Here is a 20,197-nt window from a genome sequence, read left to right on the forward strand (position 1 = left end):
ATCCCATGGAAAATTATTTTTTTATCAAATAATTCCAATAAAACGATTTTATTTTGGGGTTTTGGGCATAAAAGTAATTGTACCAAAACAATGACATTTTAGTGAGAAAGCCATCTCATCACCATCACTGTACAGATATGTCATGTCATTATCTCGTTAACGATTAACAGCAGGTGACATAACTGTAATTAAATATAAACGTCAGTGTTAAAATTGACAAAATTAAAATATCAGTAGTATAAATGAATCAACGCTTAAAGTTCAATAGTATTTAATGTAGTTTACCCTTTAAAATAATGATGTGAACATATCATATCACTTAAAATAATAATATAATACATGTCATGTCACTCAATATAACATCGTACCATATAACATATCATTCAAAATTGATGACATGATACATTATACCTCTTAAATTAATGATATAACATGTATTCTGTTACTCAAATTTATGACAATATATATCATATCATCTAAATTAATGACGTAATTTGTATCATACCATCAATTAAGTATATGCGGAAATAACACATCAATTACATATGATAATTAAATTTTCATTTAACAGGAGCTATCTTGACTAAAAATTGAAATATCAGGACTAAAATATTCTAAAAATTAACAAGAGTTAAAATAACTATTTGAGTAAACATTATGGACTAATTTGGTGATTATGCCTCTTTTAACCTTCATTTCTTAAGGCAATACACAGTTGCCTCCTAAACTTTACATTTGTATTGAGTTAAATCCTGAAGTATTTTTTAGGACGAATTATCTCTTTAAGCTTAAATCGTTATTTTATTTATTTTAAACCGTTAACCATTAAAATACAAAGATAAATTATATTTCTAATCACTCAACTATTCTAGAAATCCTATTTCGGCACCCAACACTTTATTTTTTTCACTACCATTCTAAACCGTTAACCTCAATAATAATAATATTGTCGCAACCGCCTTTCGGGTGGGCCCGGAATTGGGCTTCGACTTAAATAAAATATTAGGAGTCACCACCGATCATTTATTTTTCGTAAAAAATTTGGTTGATCGGATACCATCTTACCTGATCTGCGTTTTACCAGAAATATGTCGGATTCGGGAGTCGGTTACAGTCAAGGAAGGATTAGCACCCTTGAACTGCCCTTTCGGTACCATTTAATTTATCGGTTGTCATAATTGCGAAAATTACAATTTAAATTAAAATTTAGAGATTCGATTCAAATTACTTACCTTTGATTGATTAAATTATCCTAAAAAATCATAAATAAAGTAAGAATAAAACAAACAAACACAAAGAGTTAGTATTAAGATCGAAATAAAATAAATAAATAAAAGGAATGAAAAAAAATCAAATTAAAAAATTAAATTGGAAACAATTAAAATTTATGGGTCGAATTAATCTTAAGAATGAGCTGCAAGAAAAACAAAAACTTAAGGGATTAAATAGCAAAAATATAAAAAAAAATAAAGTACTAAAATAACACAAACGAAAAATTAAAGGATTAAAGTAGAAGTATCTAATAAATATATATGAACAAATAAGAGCCTCAACAATTAATTTAAAATGAATACAAGGACCCAAAACCTAATTATGTTAACTAAAAATGCAAGAAAACATAAGATAGTTACTAAATAAAAATAAACAAGGATCTAAATTCAAAAAATTAAAACAACAGTGACTAAATTAAAAGTTAATAGTGAGTAAAATAAAGGAAATGAAAGTTACATGCATAAATCATCACAAAATATAACATATTGGTTATCGAATTGAAAATAACGAAAATAAAGCGCCAAAAATAAAATAAAATAAAAACATAGAGTTTTGGTGACTAGAATGTAAAAACAAGGTAATATTAGAGGGACCTAAATGTGATTAGACTCAAGGATTTGGTGGCTGATTTTTAAAAAATGTGATAATAGAGTGGCTTAAACATAAATAGTCCAAAAGTTTAAGGGACCAACATAAAAGATGGCAAGAAATTAAAGGGCCCTATGTGAGGTTAACCCAAAATTAAAATGAAAGCATTTTTTCCTTTCCTTTCTGTTTCCCCCTGATTGTTCATACATGCATTCGGCTTTTATAGCCAATTTCACAATGATTTTACACTTTAAAATAATGCAATTTGTGATGATGCTTTGGATAAAAGTTCACATGCACCCCCATCCTTTTTGCGTTGGCATTGGCAGGAAAACAAGTGATAGTGTTCTTGTGGTAGCCAGGCTGGGAGAGGTATGGGCTGTTGGGGATGAGGAAAAAATCTGGGGTCTACAATTGCCCCTCTTTGCACATTCTTGTGTTAACAAGAATATGGCAAAGACGAAAAAGACAACTAGTTTTTGTCCGATCCTTTTTTTGTTTTGAGACTTGATACATTTGTTGGGGAGTAACTGTAATTGGGCTTTAGCCTGAGCCTAGAATTGGGCCTTGGTCTTCTTCTTGGTTTGAAGATTTCGGCTTTGAAAATTCTTCCAGAAGGTAGTTCCTTGTTGCTACCATGCGGTTGATATGCCTATGAGCTGAATGAAATCGAAATCGAAGGTCTTTGATGACAGATAGCCCTTATCGCCTTGAGTTATGCTGTAAATTTGATATTCCATTGAGCTGAATGTAATCGAACTCGAGGGTTTGTTGACAGATAACCCTTCTCGCCTTGAGTTATGCTACAAATGATGTGCCTTTGAGCTGAATGTAATCGAACTCGAAGGTCTTGGTTGACATATCGCCTTGAGTTATGCTGTAACTGGGCTGGGGAATGAATCCCTTTTGTTGTCGATGACTCATTTGTTGTGAAATCAAGTCAATCAGTTGAGCACGATATCATTTGTCGTGAAGTTGAAATCGTGGGTTGCATTGTTGCTGGTGGACACGATATTCTTCGTCGTGAAGTTGAAATCGTGGATGACCCATTCGTTGTGAAGTTGAGCATCTAATTAGATATCCTTCGTCGTGACGTTGAAATCCAATCAAAAGATGAATGTTGCTGGTGGACACGATATCCTTCGTCGTGAAGTTAAAATCATGGATGTTTCGAGTCAAATATCCTTCGTCGTGAAGTTGAAATTGACTCTGAATGAATCTGGGAAGCCCCTTCACTGTGAAGTTGAGCTTTGAATTGGATATCCTTCGCTGTGAAGTTGAAATCCAATGTTGTTTGTGGGCACGATATCCTTCATCGTGAAGTTGAAATCATGGATGTTTCGAGTCCAATATCCTTCGTCGTGAAGTTGAAATTGGCTTTGAATGAAACTGGGAAGCCCCTTCGCTGTGGAGTTGAGCTTTGAATTGGATATCATTCGTTATAAAGTTGAAATCCAATCTTCAGTATATGGTGTTGCTTCGAGTCCAATATCCTTCGTTGTGAAGTTGAAATTGACTCTAGCTAGAACCTGCAAAGTTATGCATATATGCGATGCTATGGATGCGATGCTATGGATGCAATGCTCTTAGGTATGCCTAAAATGTATATGCAACATATGTTATTTTGGGTTCTAGAGAGAAATCTCGATCTCCGATTGCCTGTCTTGTTGACTCTTGATTCTGGAATCTTGAAGTTCTAATTCCTAATCTTGAATTCTTCAAATATTTAAATCTGATATTTTTTATCCTTGATTTGGAAAATGCTTCTCGACCATCTCAATTATGTGCATGATCCTTGATCGACTTTCTAAGTACCTGTACTTTTCAAAGAGTCTTTGTACAATAATATGCAATTATCTTTTACAAAAGTAAATAAATCATTAGGTTTAAATTCAACCCAAGATGCTCAAAAGGAATTGATTTTAGAGAAAAGATTGTCTTTATTCATAAGGGAAAAAGAACAAATGAGAAACATTTTGGAAAATGAATATATGATGAAGTGTGAATGAATGTCTTAGATCTTGATAATGTGGGCACTGTTGAACTGATAAGCCGTTAAGTGACCTTGAACGCAACTTTTGCCGAGGGATCTTTGAAGATGCGACAATGTTCAGGAAAGTGCAACCTTTCTCCGACTCGTTAATCCTGCCGGGATGTCTGGATTTCTTGAATTAATATCCAAATCGCCCTTTCGGGTTTTCAATTTGGACCCATCCTTGGTTGCAAGACGCCCTTTACAGGTTTTCATCTTGAACCCACCTTATTTTTTTCTTTTTCTCTTTTTTCTATCTAGTGCGCCCTTTCGGGTTTTCACCCTAAACGTTTTTCTCTTTTTTGTTCTTTTCTTTTTCTTTTTCTTTTTCTTTTTCTTTTTCGAATTAGGATGCCATCTCGAGTTTTCATCCTAGGCAAAGTATTTTTTGACTGCATCCGAATTGATAGGATGTGGCAGTTCCATTTCAGCCAGGACAAGGGCTCCTCCGGAAAAGGCCTTTTTTACGACATAAGGTCCTTCCCAATTTGGCATCCATTTTCCTCTGTAATCTTTATGGATTGGCCAAATTCTCTTTAGCACCAGGTCTCCTTCACGAAATATTCTCGGGCGCACCTTCTTGTCATGTGCCCGAATCATTCGTTTCTGATAGATTTGACCGTGATGAATGGCTTTCAGTCTCTTTTCATCTATCAGGATTGACGAAATTTCTACTTCAATGGGTAGTACTGCTTCCATTCCATAAGCTAGTGAAAATGGAGTTACCCCAGTCGAGGTTCGTACCGAGGTTCGGTAAGCGAACAAAGAAAAAGGCAATTTCTCGTGCCAGTCTTTGTAGGTCTCAGTCGTTTTCTCCACTATCTTTTTAATGTTTTTGTTTGCTGCTTCTACTGCTCCGTTCATCTTTGGTCTGTAGGTAGTAGAATTGTGATACTTTATGTTGAATTGCTCACAGACAACTTTCATCATTTTGTTGTTCAAATTTGTAGCATTATCGATAATGATTCTTTTAGGTAAACCATACCGACATATGATTTCTTTCTTCAAAAACTTGCAAATAGTGGACTGAGTAACACTGGCGTAGGAAGCAGCCTCTACCCACTTGGTGAAATAATCAATTGCCACGAGAATGAAACGGTGGCCATTCGAAGCCTTCGGATAGATTTGCCCGATAACATCCATGCCCCACATAGAAAAAGGCCATGGTGATGTCATCACGTGAAGTGGATGAGGTGGAACATTTATTTTATCTCCGTAAATCTGACACTTATGACATCTTCTAGCGTAGTTGATGCAATTACTTTCCAGTGTTGACCAAAAATATCCGCATCTCATTATTTGTCTTGACATCATGTGCCCATTTGCATGTGTTCCACAAACTCCATCATGTACTTCTTCCACTATCATTTTTGCCTCTTCTGCATCTAAACACCTTAATAGAACTTGGTCATGGCTTTTCTTGTACAAAACATCCCCGTCAAGGACATATCCAGCTGCCATCCTTCTAATGGTTCTTTTGTCAGTCTCGGTGGCTTCCTCTGGATAACTCCGATTCTTGATGTATTGCAGAATGTCATGGTACTAAGGCTTAATGTCTTTCACCTCTTCGATTTGGTAACAATGAGCCGGGTACTCATACGATTGCATGTCAATTTGCATCATTTCAGACTCCCCGCCAGCCTTGAATACGGCTGCCAAGGTAGCTAAGGCATCAACCATTTGATTTTCTTCTCTCGGCACATAGTGGAAGGTGACTTCATCGAACTCCTCGAGTAGATCCAGTATTAGCTTCTGATACTCTACCAGCTTTACATCCTTGGTTTCCCATTCTCCACGGAGCTGATAGATTACTAAGGCTGAATCTCTGTATACCCGTAAAGTCTTGATATTTTGCCCCATTGCAGCTCGAATTCCCAAAACACAAGCCTCATATTCTTCCATGTTGTTGGTGCAATCGAAATTCAGTCTGCTAGTGAATGGGTAATGATTCCCTTCTGGGGAGATCAGTATTGCCCCGATGCCATGTCCTAATGCATTTGATACACCATCAAAATGCATTCTCCAGGAACTGTAGGTAGAAGTACTTGCCTCTTCTAAGGTGATAGCCATCAAGTCTTCGTCTGTGAAGTCAAAGCTTAGCGGCTCATAGTTCTCATCGGTTCTGCTTGCCAAAAAATCTGATATGGCACTTCCCTTTATTGCTTTTTGGCTTACGTACTCGATATCAAATTCAGACAATAGCATCTGCCATCGGGCTAACCTTCCAGATAGAGCAGGTACACCCATCATGTATTTTAGAGGATCTAACTTGGAGATCAGCCATGTAGTGTGATACAACATGTATTGTCTGAGTCTCTTTGTAGCCCAGACTAGAGCACATCAAACCTTCTCGATAGGAGGATATCTGACCTCACAATCGGTGAGCTTCTTACTTAAATAATATATGGCTCTTTCCTTCTTTCCAGACTCATCATGTTGACCCAGGACACACCCCATTGAGTTCTCGAACACAGATAGATATAAGAACATGTGTTTGCCTGGGATAGGGGATATCAGGATTGGAGCGTGAGACAAATACTCCTTTACTTTTTCAAATGCAATCTGGCAGTTTTCATCCCATGCTCCAGGGTTATTTTTTCGGAGAAGTCGGAAGATTGGGTCACATTTTTCGGTTAACTGAGATATGAACCGTGTTATGTAGTTCAATCTGCCCAGAAAACCTCGGACCTCTTTCTGTGTTCATGGTGGAGGTAGATTCTGGATAACCTTAACTTTATCAGGATCAACCTCAATCCCTTTCCTACTGACTACGAATCCTAACAACTTCCCAGATGTTACCCCGTAGGTATACTTGCTCGGGTTCAGTCGCAGCTGGAACTTCCTCAATCTTTGGAAGAGTTTTCTCAAATTCTCGATCTGTTCATTCTCTGTCTGTGCCTTGACAATCATGTCATCGACGTAAACCTCGATTTCTCTGTGCATTATGTCATGGAACAGGGTCACCATAGCTCTCTGATATGTTGCACCAGCATTCTTCAATCCAAAGGGCATCACCTTATAACAGAAAGTTCCCCACATTGTGACGAACGTGGTCTTCTCCATATCTTCAGGATGTATCTTGATCTGATTATATCCTGAGAATCCATCCATGAATGAAAAGAAAGCGTTCCCTGCTGTATTGTCCACCAATGTGTCAATGTGTGGCAGAGGGAAGTTGTCTTTGGGACTTGCCTTGTTAAGGTCCCGGTAATCGACACACATGCGTACTTTCCCGTCTTTCTTTGGCACAGGCACGATGTTGGCCACCCATTCCGGATATTTGGCCACTTGGAGGAAACCAGCATCAAATTGCTTCTTGACTTCTTCCTTGATCTTAAGGAGCATTTATGGTCGCATTCTCCTCAGCTTTTGCTGCACGGGTTTGCATTCTGGTTTGATAGGTAGTTTGTGGACTACCATATCTGTGTCTAGTCCCGGCATGTCTTGATATGACCAAGCGAACACATCTCTGTACTCTTGAAGTAAGACTATCAAGTTTTGTCTTGCTTCATCCGAAAGAATTGTACCGATTTTAACCTCCTTTCTATCCTCGTCAGTGCCCAGATTGAAGATTTCGATCTTTTACTCATGTGGCAGTATTTGATTCTCTTCTCTTTCTACCATTCTCAATAATTCGGTAGGTAAGTTTCACTTTTCCTCATTGTCGCATTCATCGAATTCCCCAAGACAAATGGCCGATTCAAAATCCACCTCCGGATCAGGATCATCAGTGCCTACATTATCGTTATCTGGGGACCTGAAGAAAAAGAAAATGTGTATGTGTGAGAGAGGAAAATATCCCACACGAAACAATCAAAAATTAAATTCGAAAAGGAATAGAATGGAGTATTAAAAAAATGAATTCAAAAGAAATGAAATAAGAAAAATGTTTGACATGAAGAAAATTCGTATCTTTTATTGAATTTAAAACAATATTTATTCACCCTTACAAAAGATAACCTATTGCCCCGGGTATAGGCAAATAGGGATAGTTCGAATATTACTCTGAAAGACTCTTGTAAACCACAAGTAGTTCTTCCACCGACCAGTTGCTAGGCACAAACCCAGGTGGCAGAGGGTAGATTTCAGATTTATTGGCGTTGTCCGCATCTTTTGTAGTCACGACATTGATATTCAAATCTTTCAGAGCCACTTCTAAATCGGATGAGGTGGTCTTAAACACATAACCACCTGACTTGAATGTGTGATAAAGAGGTGGGAATACCATTGGTTCCCGTTGAAACTCGCTTCCAGTCAACCTGGCTAATCTTCTTTCCCATTTCTTCTGGATTTCCTTCCTCTTTTCATGATAATTGGGCTGAAAACCAAGCCCAAACTGATCTAATTTTGAAATAGGAATGACTGGATTAATCTTTCCTTGCAAATGCTTCCCATACCCTCTTCCGGTCTTAGCGCCTCGTCCCAAGGTTTGCTTGACCTCTATTTTGGTACACTTGGATAGTCGGGGTTTAGGAATCATTTTTCCTTCTGCCACGAATGTGTCATTCATGAATTCTAAGGAGCGAAATGACCATTCTACACCTTCATTGTTTACTTCAATGTACGGGGCATCCGTGGTCACACTTGCCACGATATCTTCCTCAGCATTAATGATTACTAAGGCCCCGTCGATAACAAACTTAACTTTTTGATGCAGAGAGGATGGTACTGCACCTGCTTGATGAATCCATGGCCTTCCCAAAAGACAGTTATAGGAAGACATGATATCCATCACTAGAAACTCAACATTGTAGGTGGTCGGTCCGATCGTTAGCGGTACCTCAATCTTGCCAATTACCTCTCTTTTGGTCCCATCAAATGCTCGGACCACGTTCTGACAGACTCTCATATGAGAGGTATCCATTGGCAGCCTCTTCAATGTAATCAAAGGCATAACATTTAGGGCTGATCCGTTGTCGATCAACACACTTGGTAGGGCATGCCCTTTGCAATACGTAGTGATGTGTAATGCCTTTGTTCGGCCTCTTCCTCCGGATGAAATCTCATCATCTGAAAATGAGATGAGATTATCAGCTTGAATATTGTTCACCAGTCGATCCATCTTGCTGACTGGTATGTTTTGTGGCACGAACGTTTGATTTAGGACTTTCAACAGTGCCTCGCGATGTGCCTCTGAGTTTAACAAAAGTGCCAACATTGAAGTGCGCGTTGGCAAGTTGTGGAGCTGTTCTACAACACTGTACTCGCTATGTTTCAAGAATTTGAGGAATTCTTTAGCTTCTTCCTCCTTTATAGGTTCATTGATAGCCAATACATCTTCTTTGAAAGGCTCAAGTGGTCTCTGCCCCACTTTGCTATCACATTCTTTGGAAGTACTCACCTGGCATTCGTATTTCCATGGCACTTGTCGACTGTCCTTGTACTGAAAAGGCCGAGGTGCTGTGATCACCACCTTTGCTTGAGTTGTTGTTGTCGTCTTTGCTTTAGGGGTAATTACCAATGGACTACCCCTACCAAATCTTCTTTCTGATGATTCTCCGGTAGCGCAAATGTCTGCTTTCGGGGAATCCTGAACTTCTTCGTAAAACTCCAGCTCTTTTCTATCCATCATGAGCTGGACTAATGTCTTGAACTCTGGGCAATCTTGCACTTTAAGCCCTTCTTCATTGTGGTAACAGCAATGGTTACCGTATTCATTTCATGCTGTATCTGGATATAGTGCAAGAAGCCATGCTTTTACCATTTGGCTCCATACCCAAGCCAAATGAGCTTTAACTTCTGAAACACTCGATTTGACTCTCTTGCCCTTCTCGGTGGTGACTGCGTTAATTCCAGTCTCTTGATGATTTGGCAAGGGATTGTGGGCGACGTTTGGTGTTCCGGAGTTGAAAGTGATACAATTCTTGTTTCGCATTCGTTGTACAAGCCTCTTGAATGCGAGACAATTTTCGATTGAATGCCCCTGTACACCGCCATGATATTCGCAATTAACATTCTCGTCGAACCATCTCGGGTAAGGGGGCTTTATTGGATCCATAGGATAATGTGACACAACGTGAGTATCAAAGAGCTGTTGGTATAACTCTTTGTATGTCATGGGAATAGGATCGAATTGCTCTCTTTCCCTTTCCTTTCTTGGTTCTCTATGGTTCTATTTAGAAGTACCATATGGTACAGCTGCAGTGGTATTTGAACTTGAGATCGTAACACCCTTGTTTGGGTTGTAGGTGTTGACATTATTGATCTCTCGTTCTTTGTTCTTCACGAGAGGCTTCTTACTGGAGTCACCTCCCTCAATTTTTCCTTGTTTTATGGCTAATTCGATCATTTCACTGGCCATAACTAGATCTGAGAAACTTCCTGATGTGATTGCCACTAGGTGCCCGAAGTAAGGTGCCTTCAGGGTCTGTACAAACAGCTTTATAGTTTCCTTTTCATCCAAGGATGGATGAACTTGCACAGCTAAATCCCTCCAACGCTGTGCGTATTGTCGGAAACTCTCGTTATGCTTTTTCTCCAAGCTTTGGAGCATAACCCGGTCTGGTCTCATATCGTTGATATGCTTGCACTGCTCCAAGAAAGACTTGGCTAAGTCTTTCCATGTCTTGATATGAGTTCGGCTGAGCTGGTTGTACCACCGGATAGCTGAACCGGACAGGCTCTCCTGGAAGCAATGGATCAGGAGTTGGTCATTTCCCACATATCCTGTCATTTTTCGACAGAACATAGTGATGTGTGCTGAGGGGCAGTTGTTCCCATCAAACTTCTCAAACTCAAGGACCTTGAATTTTGGTGGAAGCACCAAATCTGGAACTAGGTTCAACTCCATTGCATCTACCCCATAATAGTCCTGGTCCCCTTTGACCATCTTCATCTGGTCTTCTAACATCCTGATTTTCTCTTCCATCTTTTTAGCTTTATCCTCCTCATCAAAATTCGGGACATGGTAATTATCCGGATGATTGTCAGGGATGGTCGTAAAAGTTTGTATCTTAATAGTAGATGCAGCTTTCCCTTTGGTAGAAGATGAGTCACCGGGTAATGCAACTTTCCCTTTAGTAGCGGATGAGTCCCCGGGTAATGCTCTGGGTGAGATAACCACCTGTTAGGTTGGCGGTATAGTTAACCCCTCAAATGAACCTGCCCTTGGCGCACTCGCATGCTGTAAGCCTGATAACTTGGCCACGATTTGATCGACCAAGGACTCCTGGTTTTTCTTGATGGATTCTAGGGTACTTTGACTGTTCTGGGCCATCTTATCTTCCAGTTCTTTTTGCAATCTTGCCATGTTCTCCTCGAGTTTTTCCATTCTGGCCTCCATCTGTCTCTTTTTTGTTCGAGTATTGTGCGGATGATGTGTGTCTTGAGCTCTTGGTATTTGCTCTTTCTAAGACATGTTCTGTTAGTTAATACGAATGTAAAAACATGGAAAATATAAAAAATAAACATGAAATATAAAATGCAAAGTATGCAATGCATGATGTATGCAATTTAGAGGCATTGATCCAGAAAAGTGTCTGTTATTATAAATAATCCTTATTTAAACAAAAATGTTTTATCTTATAAGAGACATAAAAACAATCAAAGGTATATCCGGACTAAAGCCTCCAGACCCCGAACATCTTCTAAAAGGTTGACAAGTCTTCTTCCTTCATCTGTTACTGGTTGAATGCTCTGTCGAACCACTCCGGCTTCCCTTACCAAGCCATGTAGATGACAGGTTGCCTTCTGTACTTGATCCAGGAAATCTCGGATGACTGCGTCTCTAGACTTCACCCTTTGCTAAGCTTGCTCCCAACGGAAACGCCACTGTAAACCTCCGTCGAAAGGCACTATCTGAAGTTCGCTTGCTTGCTTCTTGAGTTCATCAAGAATGGCTTCTAACTCAGCTATTGTTTTGCCATCTTTCTCATGCTGTTTCTCCAGATCAGCCACCTGGATTCTCAAGCATTGGTTATGATGTTGACTACCTGCTAAGCGCCTCTGAGTAGTCTTCAGCTGCTCATCATACCCCTCAAACTTCCTTTTTAGGCTATGAGCTTCATCTTTCCAGTATTCAGAAGTTCTTTTCAAATTGGAGTTATCCTTGACTTTATTTTGATACCCATTTCTCAAGTCTTCAAGCTCGAAATGGATTTTCTTCTGTTCTTTCTCCAGTTTGTCTGCTCGATCTTTCTGAGTATCGGCGTCTAACTTCCATTGGTATCGTTCAACTTCAAGTTCCCTTACCTTATGCTTCAGCTCATTATTCACAGCTTCAAACTCGGTCTTGGCTATCTCCAGTTCGGAATGGACATTCCTGAGATGTTCCTCCATGGTCCGGGTGTCTTCACAGTCTGGCACCAGTATGTTGTCATTTTTTCTCAATCTTCGGCACTCTACATAATCCGGAGTAAGCATGTCTCTTGCAGCTACAATATCCATTCAGAACACTTTCTTCCATGAGTCAGCTACTTCTTTGATCATCTTTTTATAGTTATCACCGTGGTACACAAACTCTGATACAGATAATTCGTATGTGGCCGAGATGAACTGACGTGCCCCATATTGTCTAAGTGCTAACGACGGAGCATACCCAACTGCGCTCCAAAGTCCAAGTAAGGTCATAGTATCAGAATCCCCACACCGGTAAAGAACGTTACTGAGGAATAACCAGGGGGCTCTCCAGGTAATATCCCGGTCCTGAAGATGAGTGAATACCTTCATCCACTTTTCCTTGGTAGCGCCTTCATGCCATTTTATAGTGATGAACTCTCCCAAAGGTGAATAGGTGGTGCTAAATCGGCGGTAGGCGACCCCGTTAGTCTTCCAGAAGTGGCTGTGAATCCAAACTTGAAGGAGCTGAACACACCCAATGAACCTTCCTCCACCAATTCTTCTTCAATGATTAAGATACCAAAAGGTCTCGGCCAAAATGGTCAGTGCTGGGTTGACTGGCCTTGGAAGTTGTTCAAATAGTTCCATAACGGTTTCGTCAATGCACCCAAGGATCTTCGGAAATATAATCAAACCATACAGACCCAGTGCAAAAAGGTCTATAGTCTTCCATTCATCAGGGTGGTTCTTCATTAGTTGCTTTATGTGGATCCACTCGATTCTTTCTCCGTTACCTTTGTGTCGGAGTCGATCAGTTACCTATTTTTCATCAACCCCTGCAATCTTAGCCAATCCATTCTTGAAAGGTTGACTCTTGATGTGTTTGATATATACCCTCTCTAGTCTGATACTTTCACAGTGCAGTAGGGTAGTATACTCTTCGATGGTGGGCACCATGTCCTCCCGGTTAAAGGTGAAACAACTATATCCTGGGTTCCAGACTTGAATCAATGCTCGGAGCAGGGGCTCATCAGTCTTGACACGGAGTAAGAGGGCAATATCACCATATCGTTGGCTGAACTTCTGCTTTCTGTCATTCTTCCAACTGTTCCAAATGTTCCGCAGCTCTTGGACATTATTCTGTTTCAGGCTAACAGAGGCGTAGCTAACCAGCTCTGACACATAGTTACTCTGCAGACTGTCTCTCTTCTCTTTATGCGTCTTCTCGGACCATAGTCGTGCCTCGGCGTTTTTAATCTCTTGTATTACAACACCTTTGTCCATTAATTCAGATTATTTCGTGTGTAACAAACTATTTTTAGGGATCAATAGCCTCTTGTTATGATGCAAATGCTAGAAAACAAACACAAAGGCAAAAAAAGTTAGTAAAAAAAATAAACAAATAAAAAAAATGACAAAAGAAAAAAAAATACAAAAAACATGGTTAGGGTAAAAATATCCTAGGTTTTGGAATGTGGTTTCGGGGTAGGCTCTAATTCTCCATGGTTTCTCGGTTTAGATTCTAAAATGGTACCCGAGTTCTCCTTGCTGGTGTCCCCTTGGGCTTGCCAGACCCTTAGTCCTAAACCCATCACAGGCTTGTATGGACCAAGTTAAACTCGAGAGGACACATTCCCTTATGCCCGCACGGTGAATAAATTCACACGAAGACATAAGGTATATGAATCCCGAAGGTTACTTGCTAGGCCCGCACGGAGAATAAATTCTCACGAAGGCGTCGCTTTCACCCCACTTAAATAGGGTTCAGAGCTCGGGTATAGAGCTTGAGATAAAAATTTTGATAATCTAAAATCATTGAGAAAAACGTCAGTACAACTATTTATTTGAAAAATAATCAAAGATAAATAATTAGAATCGGATAGATAAATTAAAACTTAAATTTTTATTTTCGCTTAAAAATACAACCGAAAATTAATTATGGCCTGACTCACTTATCTGTCCCCAGCGGAGTCGCCAAATTTTCGCAACCGCCTTTCAGGTGGGCCCAGAATTGGGCTTCGACTTAAATAAAATATTAGGAGTCGCCACCGATCATTTATTTTTCGTAAAAAAATTTGGTTGATCGGATACCGTCTTACCTGATCTGCGTTTTACCATAAATATGTCGGATTCGGGAGTCAGTTACAGTCAAGGAATGATTAGCACCCTGAACTGCCCTTTCGGTACCATTTAATTTATCGGGTTGTCTTAATTGCGAAAATTACAATTTAAATTAAAATTTAGAGATTCGATTCAAATTACTTACCTTTGATTGATTAAAATTATCCTAAAAAATCATAAATAAAGTAAGAAAATAAAACAAACAAACACAAAGAGTTAGTATTAAGATCGAAATAAAACAAATAAATAAAAGGAATGAAAAAAAATCAAATTAAAAATTAAATTGGAAACAATTAAAATTTATGGGTCGAATTAATCTTAAGAACGAGCTGCAAGAAAAACAAAAACTTAAGGGATTAAATAGCAAAAAAAAAGTACTAAAATAACACAAACGAAAAATTAAAGGATTAAAGTAGAATGATCTAATAAATATATATGAACAAATAAGAGCCTCAACAATTAATTTAAAATGAATACAAGGACCCAAAACCTAATTATGTTAACTAAAAATGCAAGAAAACATAAGATAGTTACTAAATAAAAATAAACAAGGATCTAAATTCAAAAAATTAAAACAACAGTGACTAAATTAAAAGTTAATAGTGAGTAAAATAAAGGAAATGAAAGTTACATGCATAAATCATCACAAAATATAACATATTGGTTATCGAATTGAAAATAACGAAAATAAAGCGTCAAAAATAAAATAAAATAAAAACATAGAGTTTTGGTGACTAGAATGTAAAAACAAGGTAATATTAGAGGGACCTAAATGTGATTAGACTCAAGGATTTGGTGGCTGATTTTTAAAAAATGTGATAATAGAGTGGCTTAAACATAAATAGTCCAAAAGTTTAAGGGACCAACATAAAAGATGGCAAGAAATTAAAGGGCCCTATGTGAGGTTAACCCAAAATTAAAATGAAAGCATTTTTTCCTTTCCTTTCTGTTTCCCGTGCTTGTTCATACATGCATTCGGCTTTTATAGCCAATTTCACAATGATTTTACACTTTAAAATAATGCAATTTGTGAACATGCTTTGGATAAAAGTTCACATGCACTCTCATCCTTTTTACGTTGGCATTGGTAGGAAAACAAGTGATAGTGTTCTTGTGGTAACCAGGTTGGGCGAGATATAGACTATTGGGGATGAGGACAAAATATGGGGTCTACACATACAAGGATAAAATTACAGGACCCAAGGCTCGACGTTTCAATCTGGGTCATTTAACTCCGTTTCATCCAAGAAGAACATGGAAGATGAAACAATCAAGATTTTCTGTTTTCTTCACTACTTTATTCCAAAGTAAATCCTCTGTTTATCTCAAGAAATGACCACCAAAGATCAAACAATGCAGCTTCAATGTGTGTTCATCTTCTGGCTCAATCTCTGTCCCCTCTTGAATTCTCTCCCCGTATCACCACTCAACAACAACAACATCACCCTCTACGACGACGCTTTCTTCGGCACCAACGGCATTTGCCTCACTCAAGAAACCACCTGCCACTCTTCTTCTTCACCTTCCCACATCGGAAGAGCCCTCTACGTTTACCCCGTCCGTTTCCTCGACGACAACGCTTCTTTCACCTCCGCCTTCTCTTTCTCCATCATCCCTAACCCCATCTGTCCCTTCGGCGACGGCGTCGTTTTCTTCATATCCTCCAGGCCCGATTCTTTCAGCTTCTTCAATGGCTACATGGGACTCCCACAGCTCGACGATGACTTCAACTCCCAAGATTCTTCTTCTTCTTCTTTCTTTGCCGTTGAGTTCGACACGAGTTTTAATCCGTCAATTGGTGACATCAATGGCAATCATGTCGGTGTCGATGTTAACTCGGTTGTTTCTTTGGCCTCGGTTGATGTTTTGTCCAAAGGGTTTGATCTCAAAAGTGGGAAAAAGATTAGAGCGTGGATCGAGTATGGTGATTCGACCAAATTGGTTCAGATATGGCTTAGTTATTCATCGATTAAGCCTGCAAGTCCTCTTCTTGTTGCACAAATTAACCTCGCGAACCAGTTCAAGGAATACATGCACGTCGGTTTCTCGGCTTCAAATGGACTCGGTTCATCGATGCACATTGTCGACCATTGGCAGTTCGAAACATTCACCACTTCCATTGAATTAGGCTATTGTTTCATGTGTTTTCCAGAGGATTCATCTACCCTTAATGATCCTCATAAAACCAGCCTCAAGATTGGGAACATGTGGGTTCTATTGGGATCTTTAGTGGCTTCGGTCGTCGTTATAATATCGGTTCCGGTCATTTGTTTCGTAGTGATGAGGAAGGAGAGGAGTGTTGAAAGAAGAAGAGAAGAAGCTATAGTTGAAATGACTAATAATGTTCCAACAAGATGGTCACTTGCAGAGATCAAGTCAGCTACACTGGGGTTTCATAGGAACAGAATTGTTGGTGAAGGTGCTTCTGCAGTTGTTTATAGAGGGTCCGTCGCTTCCGGTGGAGCTGTCGCGGTGAAGCGGTTCGATCAGTCCAATAAGAAATCGTTCGCTAATAATCCGTTTACGACCGAGGTTGCCGCTTTGGCCGGTTGCTTGAAGCACAAGAATTTGGTTCAGCTTCAAGGGTGGTGTTGTGAGGGGAAGGAGTTGGTGCTGGTGTACGAGTTTTTGGCCAATGGAAGCCTTGACAGACTTCTCCATAGAAACCCAGATTCATCAACTTTCCTTTCATGGAGCTTAAGATTAAAGGTAGTTCTTGGTGTTGCTTCAGCTCTTACATTTTTACATGAAGAATGTCAGAGACAGATCATTCATAGAGATGTGAAATCCTGCAACATAATGCTTGATGATGAATTCAATGCCAAGCTCGGGGATTTTGGTTTAGCTGAAGTCTACGAACACAGTTGTGGTTCGAGAGAAGCTACGATACCGGCCGGAACTATCGGATATCTCGCGCCTGAGTATGTTTATTGCGGTGTTCCGACTGTGAAAACCGATGTTTACAGCTTCGGCGTGGTGGTGCTCGAGGTGGCCACCGGGAAGAGGCCCGTGGTTGATAACAAAACGGTGCTTGTAGATTGGGTTTGGGACCTATGGGCGCAAAGGAAACTACTCGAGGCGGCTGATTGGAGACTTTTGGGGAGGTATAACGTCTCGGAGATGGAGAGGGTGCTCATTGTAGGACTTTGTTGCGTTCATCCCAACCACGAAAAACGACCCACAGTGAGAGAAGCTGCCATGGTTCTCAGAGGCGAAGCGTCACTTCCAGTTTTGCCATTGACGAGACCAACAGCGAGGATCAAATCAAATTTGTGTCAAGAAAGTGAAGATATTTTGAACCTTGGTGTAGAAAACAGTCCGATCGGCGACGATGCAGGGTGGTTGACTCCCAGGAGCCATTTTAGCAAGGTTTAGCTTAGGAAAGAAAATTAGAAACTATATGAAAGTACACAGAGGAAACATATTGTGATGATGTTCTAATATAAGAACTTAGGGATTGCTCATGAAACAACAGCTGCAAATCATTTATAGATTTGTAAATACATGTATCTTTTGCCAGTGTAACCATGATCTTGACCTCGATGTGGGTTCCGCCCGCCTTTCTATACAATTTTCATGATCCAACGGTGTCGTTCGAACTACCAATGGAGTCGGAAACTGGCTGCCTGCATTACTGGATGCAGAAAATATGCACCTAGTGTCAATGCCGTGATGGACAAATAGGGCAATCGAATGAATTCTTTGTAGTAATCTTTCGGCAATTTTTGGCGGCCATCGAGGATTGCCGCAAATGGGATGATGCTTGTGCGCTTCTTTACGACTTCAAAAGCCTCCCCATGTCGCACAGCTAGTCTCCTATCGCCATTCCAAGCACCAAATAGATGATGTCCCATCAAACCGATGGAGGCTGCAACGCCTACAGAGTTTCCAATCCAAAGTGTGTGCGCCAATCACCAGATTACCTGCCCTACCATCTGAAAAAATAAGAGGGAATTGCGAAGTGGATAATTTGAAAACATCGGAGAAGGAACAGAAAGTGTTCTACATGAAGAAGGAAAACCGTAAAGGCATAAACAAACCATATAATGCCAAGATAATAGTGGTGAACCTGTGGATGCCGGGTGATTCTCATGATGCCAGTTTCCCACAGATGCATATCTGGCTTGTTGACGGCTGCTACCTCTAATAGATTAAAGGTAGAAGGATATAGGAAAAAGAAGGAAATAAAATTCGAGAGCCATACAAATTGATGGACTCCAGGAACATTTTGAAGCTGCCATAACTGCATCCCATCATACCTGTGGTTGATGAAGTACACCTGCAAATAGAACACGGTATGATGAAGTACACTTGAGAGGGCAAGAATTACAAACTTAAGCTGCAAGATGATGAAAATTGACTTCAACTGAGTGCGCCTTTGTTCAACATAAGAAATTTGGAACTCACGACCGTGCTAAAAGCCAACGGAAGGGATACACCAGCAAATAGAACACGGTATGGACGTTTTCCAAGAGCTTCTCACCCGTGTCCCGAAAGCTAGCCAAGCCACTATGGGCAGTGGCAAATATGAGAATGAGGGCCAACATTACGATCTATCAAGAAGGATTTGAGAATCAAATTCTTATTATCAAAGCCCTATTACAGAAAATAACACAAATAACAACGACAAAGTAATAGCTAATAACATAAAACATCTGTCACTTATCGAGCTCATCATTCCGAGTACACACTGAGGTAAAAAATGTTAATTCCACAGTAAAATGAGTAAATCTGTTGTATAAGGAAAACATGACAACAAAAGCGAATATAAAAAACCAGTGCAAGGCATCAGTTATCAAAATGGAACAGAGCTTCGATAATTTTGAAAGAACATGCAGCCGTTCACTCATGAGTCGAAATTAGTTTGTCGAATACTCGAATGCATCATATAAACCAACAGGGAAGAGTTAATGCAAGTCAAAATCATTTGATCAATAGAAAAAAAGTTAAATTTTGGTACATAAATTAAGAAAACCTATAAACATTCCTATGAATGAGTTGCAGCAGATAAAATTGCAAGTCTATCCCTTCAGCACCAATTGTCTAAGAGAACAATTTTTGTAAATAAACCCGCAATGCATCTTAATTTTCGTATATTTAATTCAACACCAATTGTGGGTATCTAAAATTGCTAATAGGCCTGGTGTATAAGAGAAAAATCCAAGCAATAAGTATGAATTGAACTCAAATATCAGCATAAACAATGATAAAATTACAGATTTTCCAAAGCTAACCTCATGGCTGTCAGAGAGGATTGAAACTGCATCAATAAAAGCTTTTCCGTAGCCAGTGGAGTTATCAATCCAGACAACATCGAGGATGAAAATAACAATTCCCAGAACAAGAGTGAAATAAATCCAAGAAACGATGCTTTGGGTCCCCAAATCGAAGGCTGCAGAGTCCTCACCCACCAAAGGAAGGGGGTCCTCTGAGGAAGAATCGCTTTCCCCAAGAGAAGCTTTGGAAAGAAATCGAATTCTAAAGGAATCTGAATGGGGTTTAAGGGATGTTGAATTGATGGGTTTTCTGGTTCAAGGTGGACAAGGGAGACACTGAAGATGGGTTGAAGATGATGTTTTTTGGCGATGGGCTTGACCGGAAGATGAGAGGAGAACGAGGAGTTCGCTACACCAGACAAGTCCCGTTTTTACACGAGAAAATGAACATGAACAATTAAAAGAAAAAAATTAATTATTCGTGCTCATTCTTCAAAGAATATAGCTAGTTCGTATTTGTTTATGTTCGTTCGTTTAAAATGATAAATGAACATAAATGTACGTAAACAAATAAACATAAATAAATGAATTTTAGTCACCTAACTTTTAAAATGTACAATATAATCACCGAATTTTTAATTCGTATTTAGTACGATCCTTGATGTTACCTCTCATTAATTTTATCTGACAT

The 20,197-nt window shown here is 39.4% G+C and overlaps 1 protein-coding gene and 1 pseudogene across 1 annotated transcript; one reads left to right on the plus strand and one right to left on the minus strand.

Moving 5' to 3' along the window:
* The first annotated feature begins 15,643 nt into the window (after nt 1–15,643).
* On the plus strand, nt 15,644–17,671 carry LOC120155862 (L-type lectin-domain containing receptor kinase S.6-like). Its single transcript, XM_039167325.1, has one exon. It carries the CDS (start codon nt 15,644–15,646, stop codon nt 17,663–17,665), a length of 2,022 nt encoding a protein of 673 aa, XP_039023256.1. The 3' UTR covers nt 17,666–17,671.
* A 91-nt stretch (nt 17,672–17,762) lies between these two features.
* LOC120155907 lies at nt 17,763–20,197 on the minus strand (annotated as a pseudogene).

The sequence above is a fragment of the Hibiscus syriacus genome, unplaced genomic scaffold (assembly GCF_006381635.1).
Source record: "Hibiscus syriacus cultivar Baekdansim isolate YM2019G1 unplaced genomic scaffold, ASM638163v2 tig00111208_pilon, whole genome shotgun sequence".
In the NCBI taxonomy this organism is placed as follows: domain Eukaryota; kingdom Viridiplantae; phylum Streptophyta; class Magnoliopsida; order Malvales; family Malvaceae; genus Hibiscus; species Hibiscus syriacus.

Coding starts and splice junctions, on each gene's coding strand:
- LOC120155862 (XM_039167325.1), top strand. CDS start 15,644: ATGCAGCTTCAATGTGTGTTCATCTTCTGGCTCAATCTCTGTCCCCTC.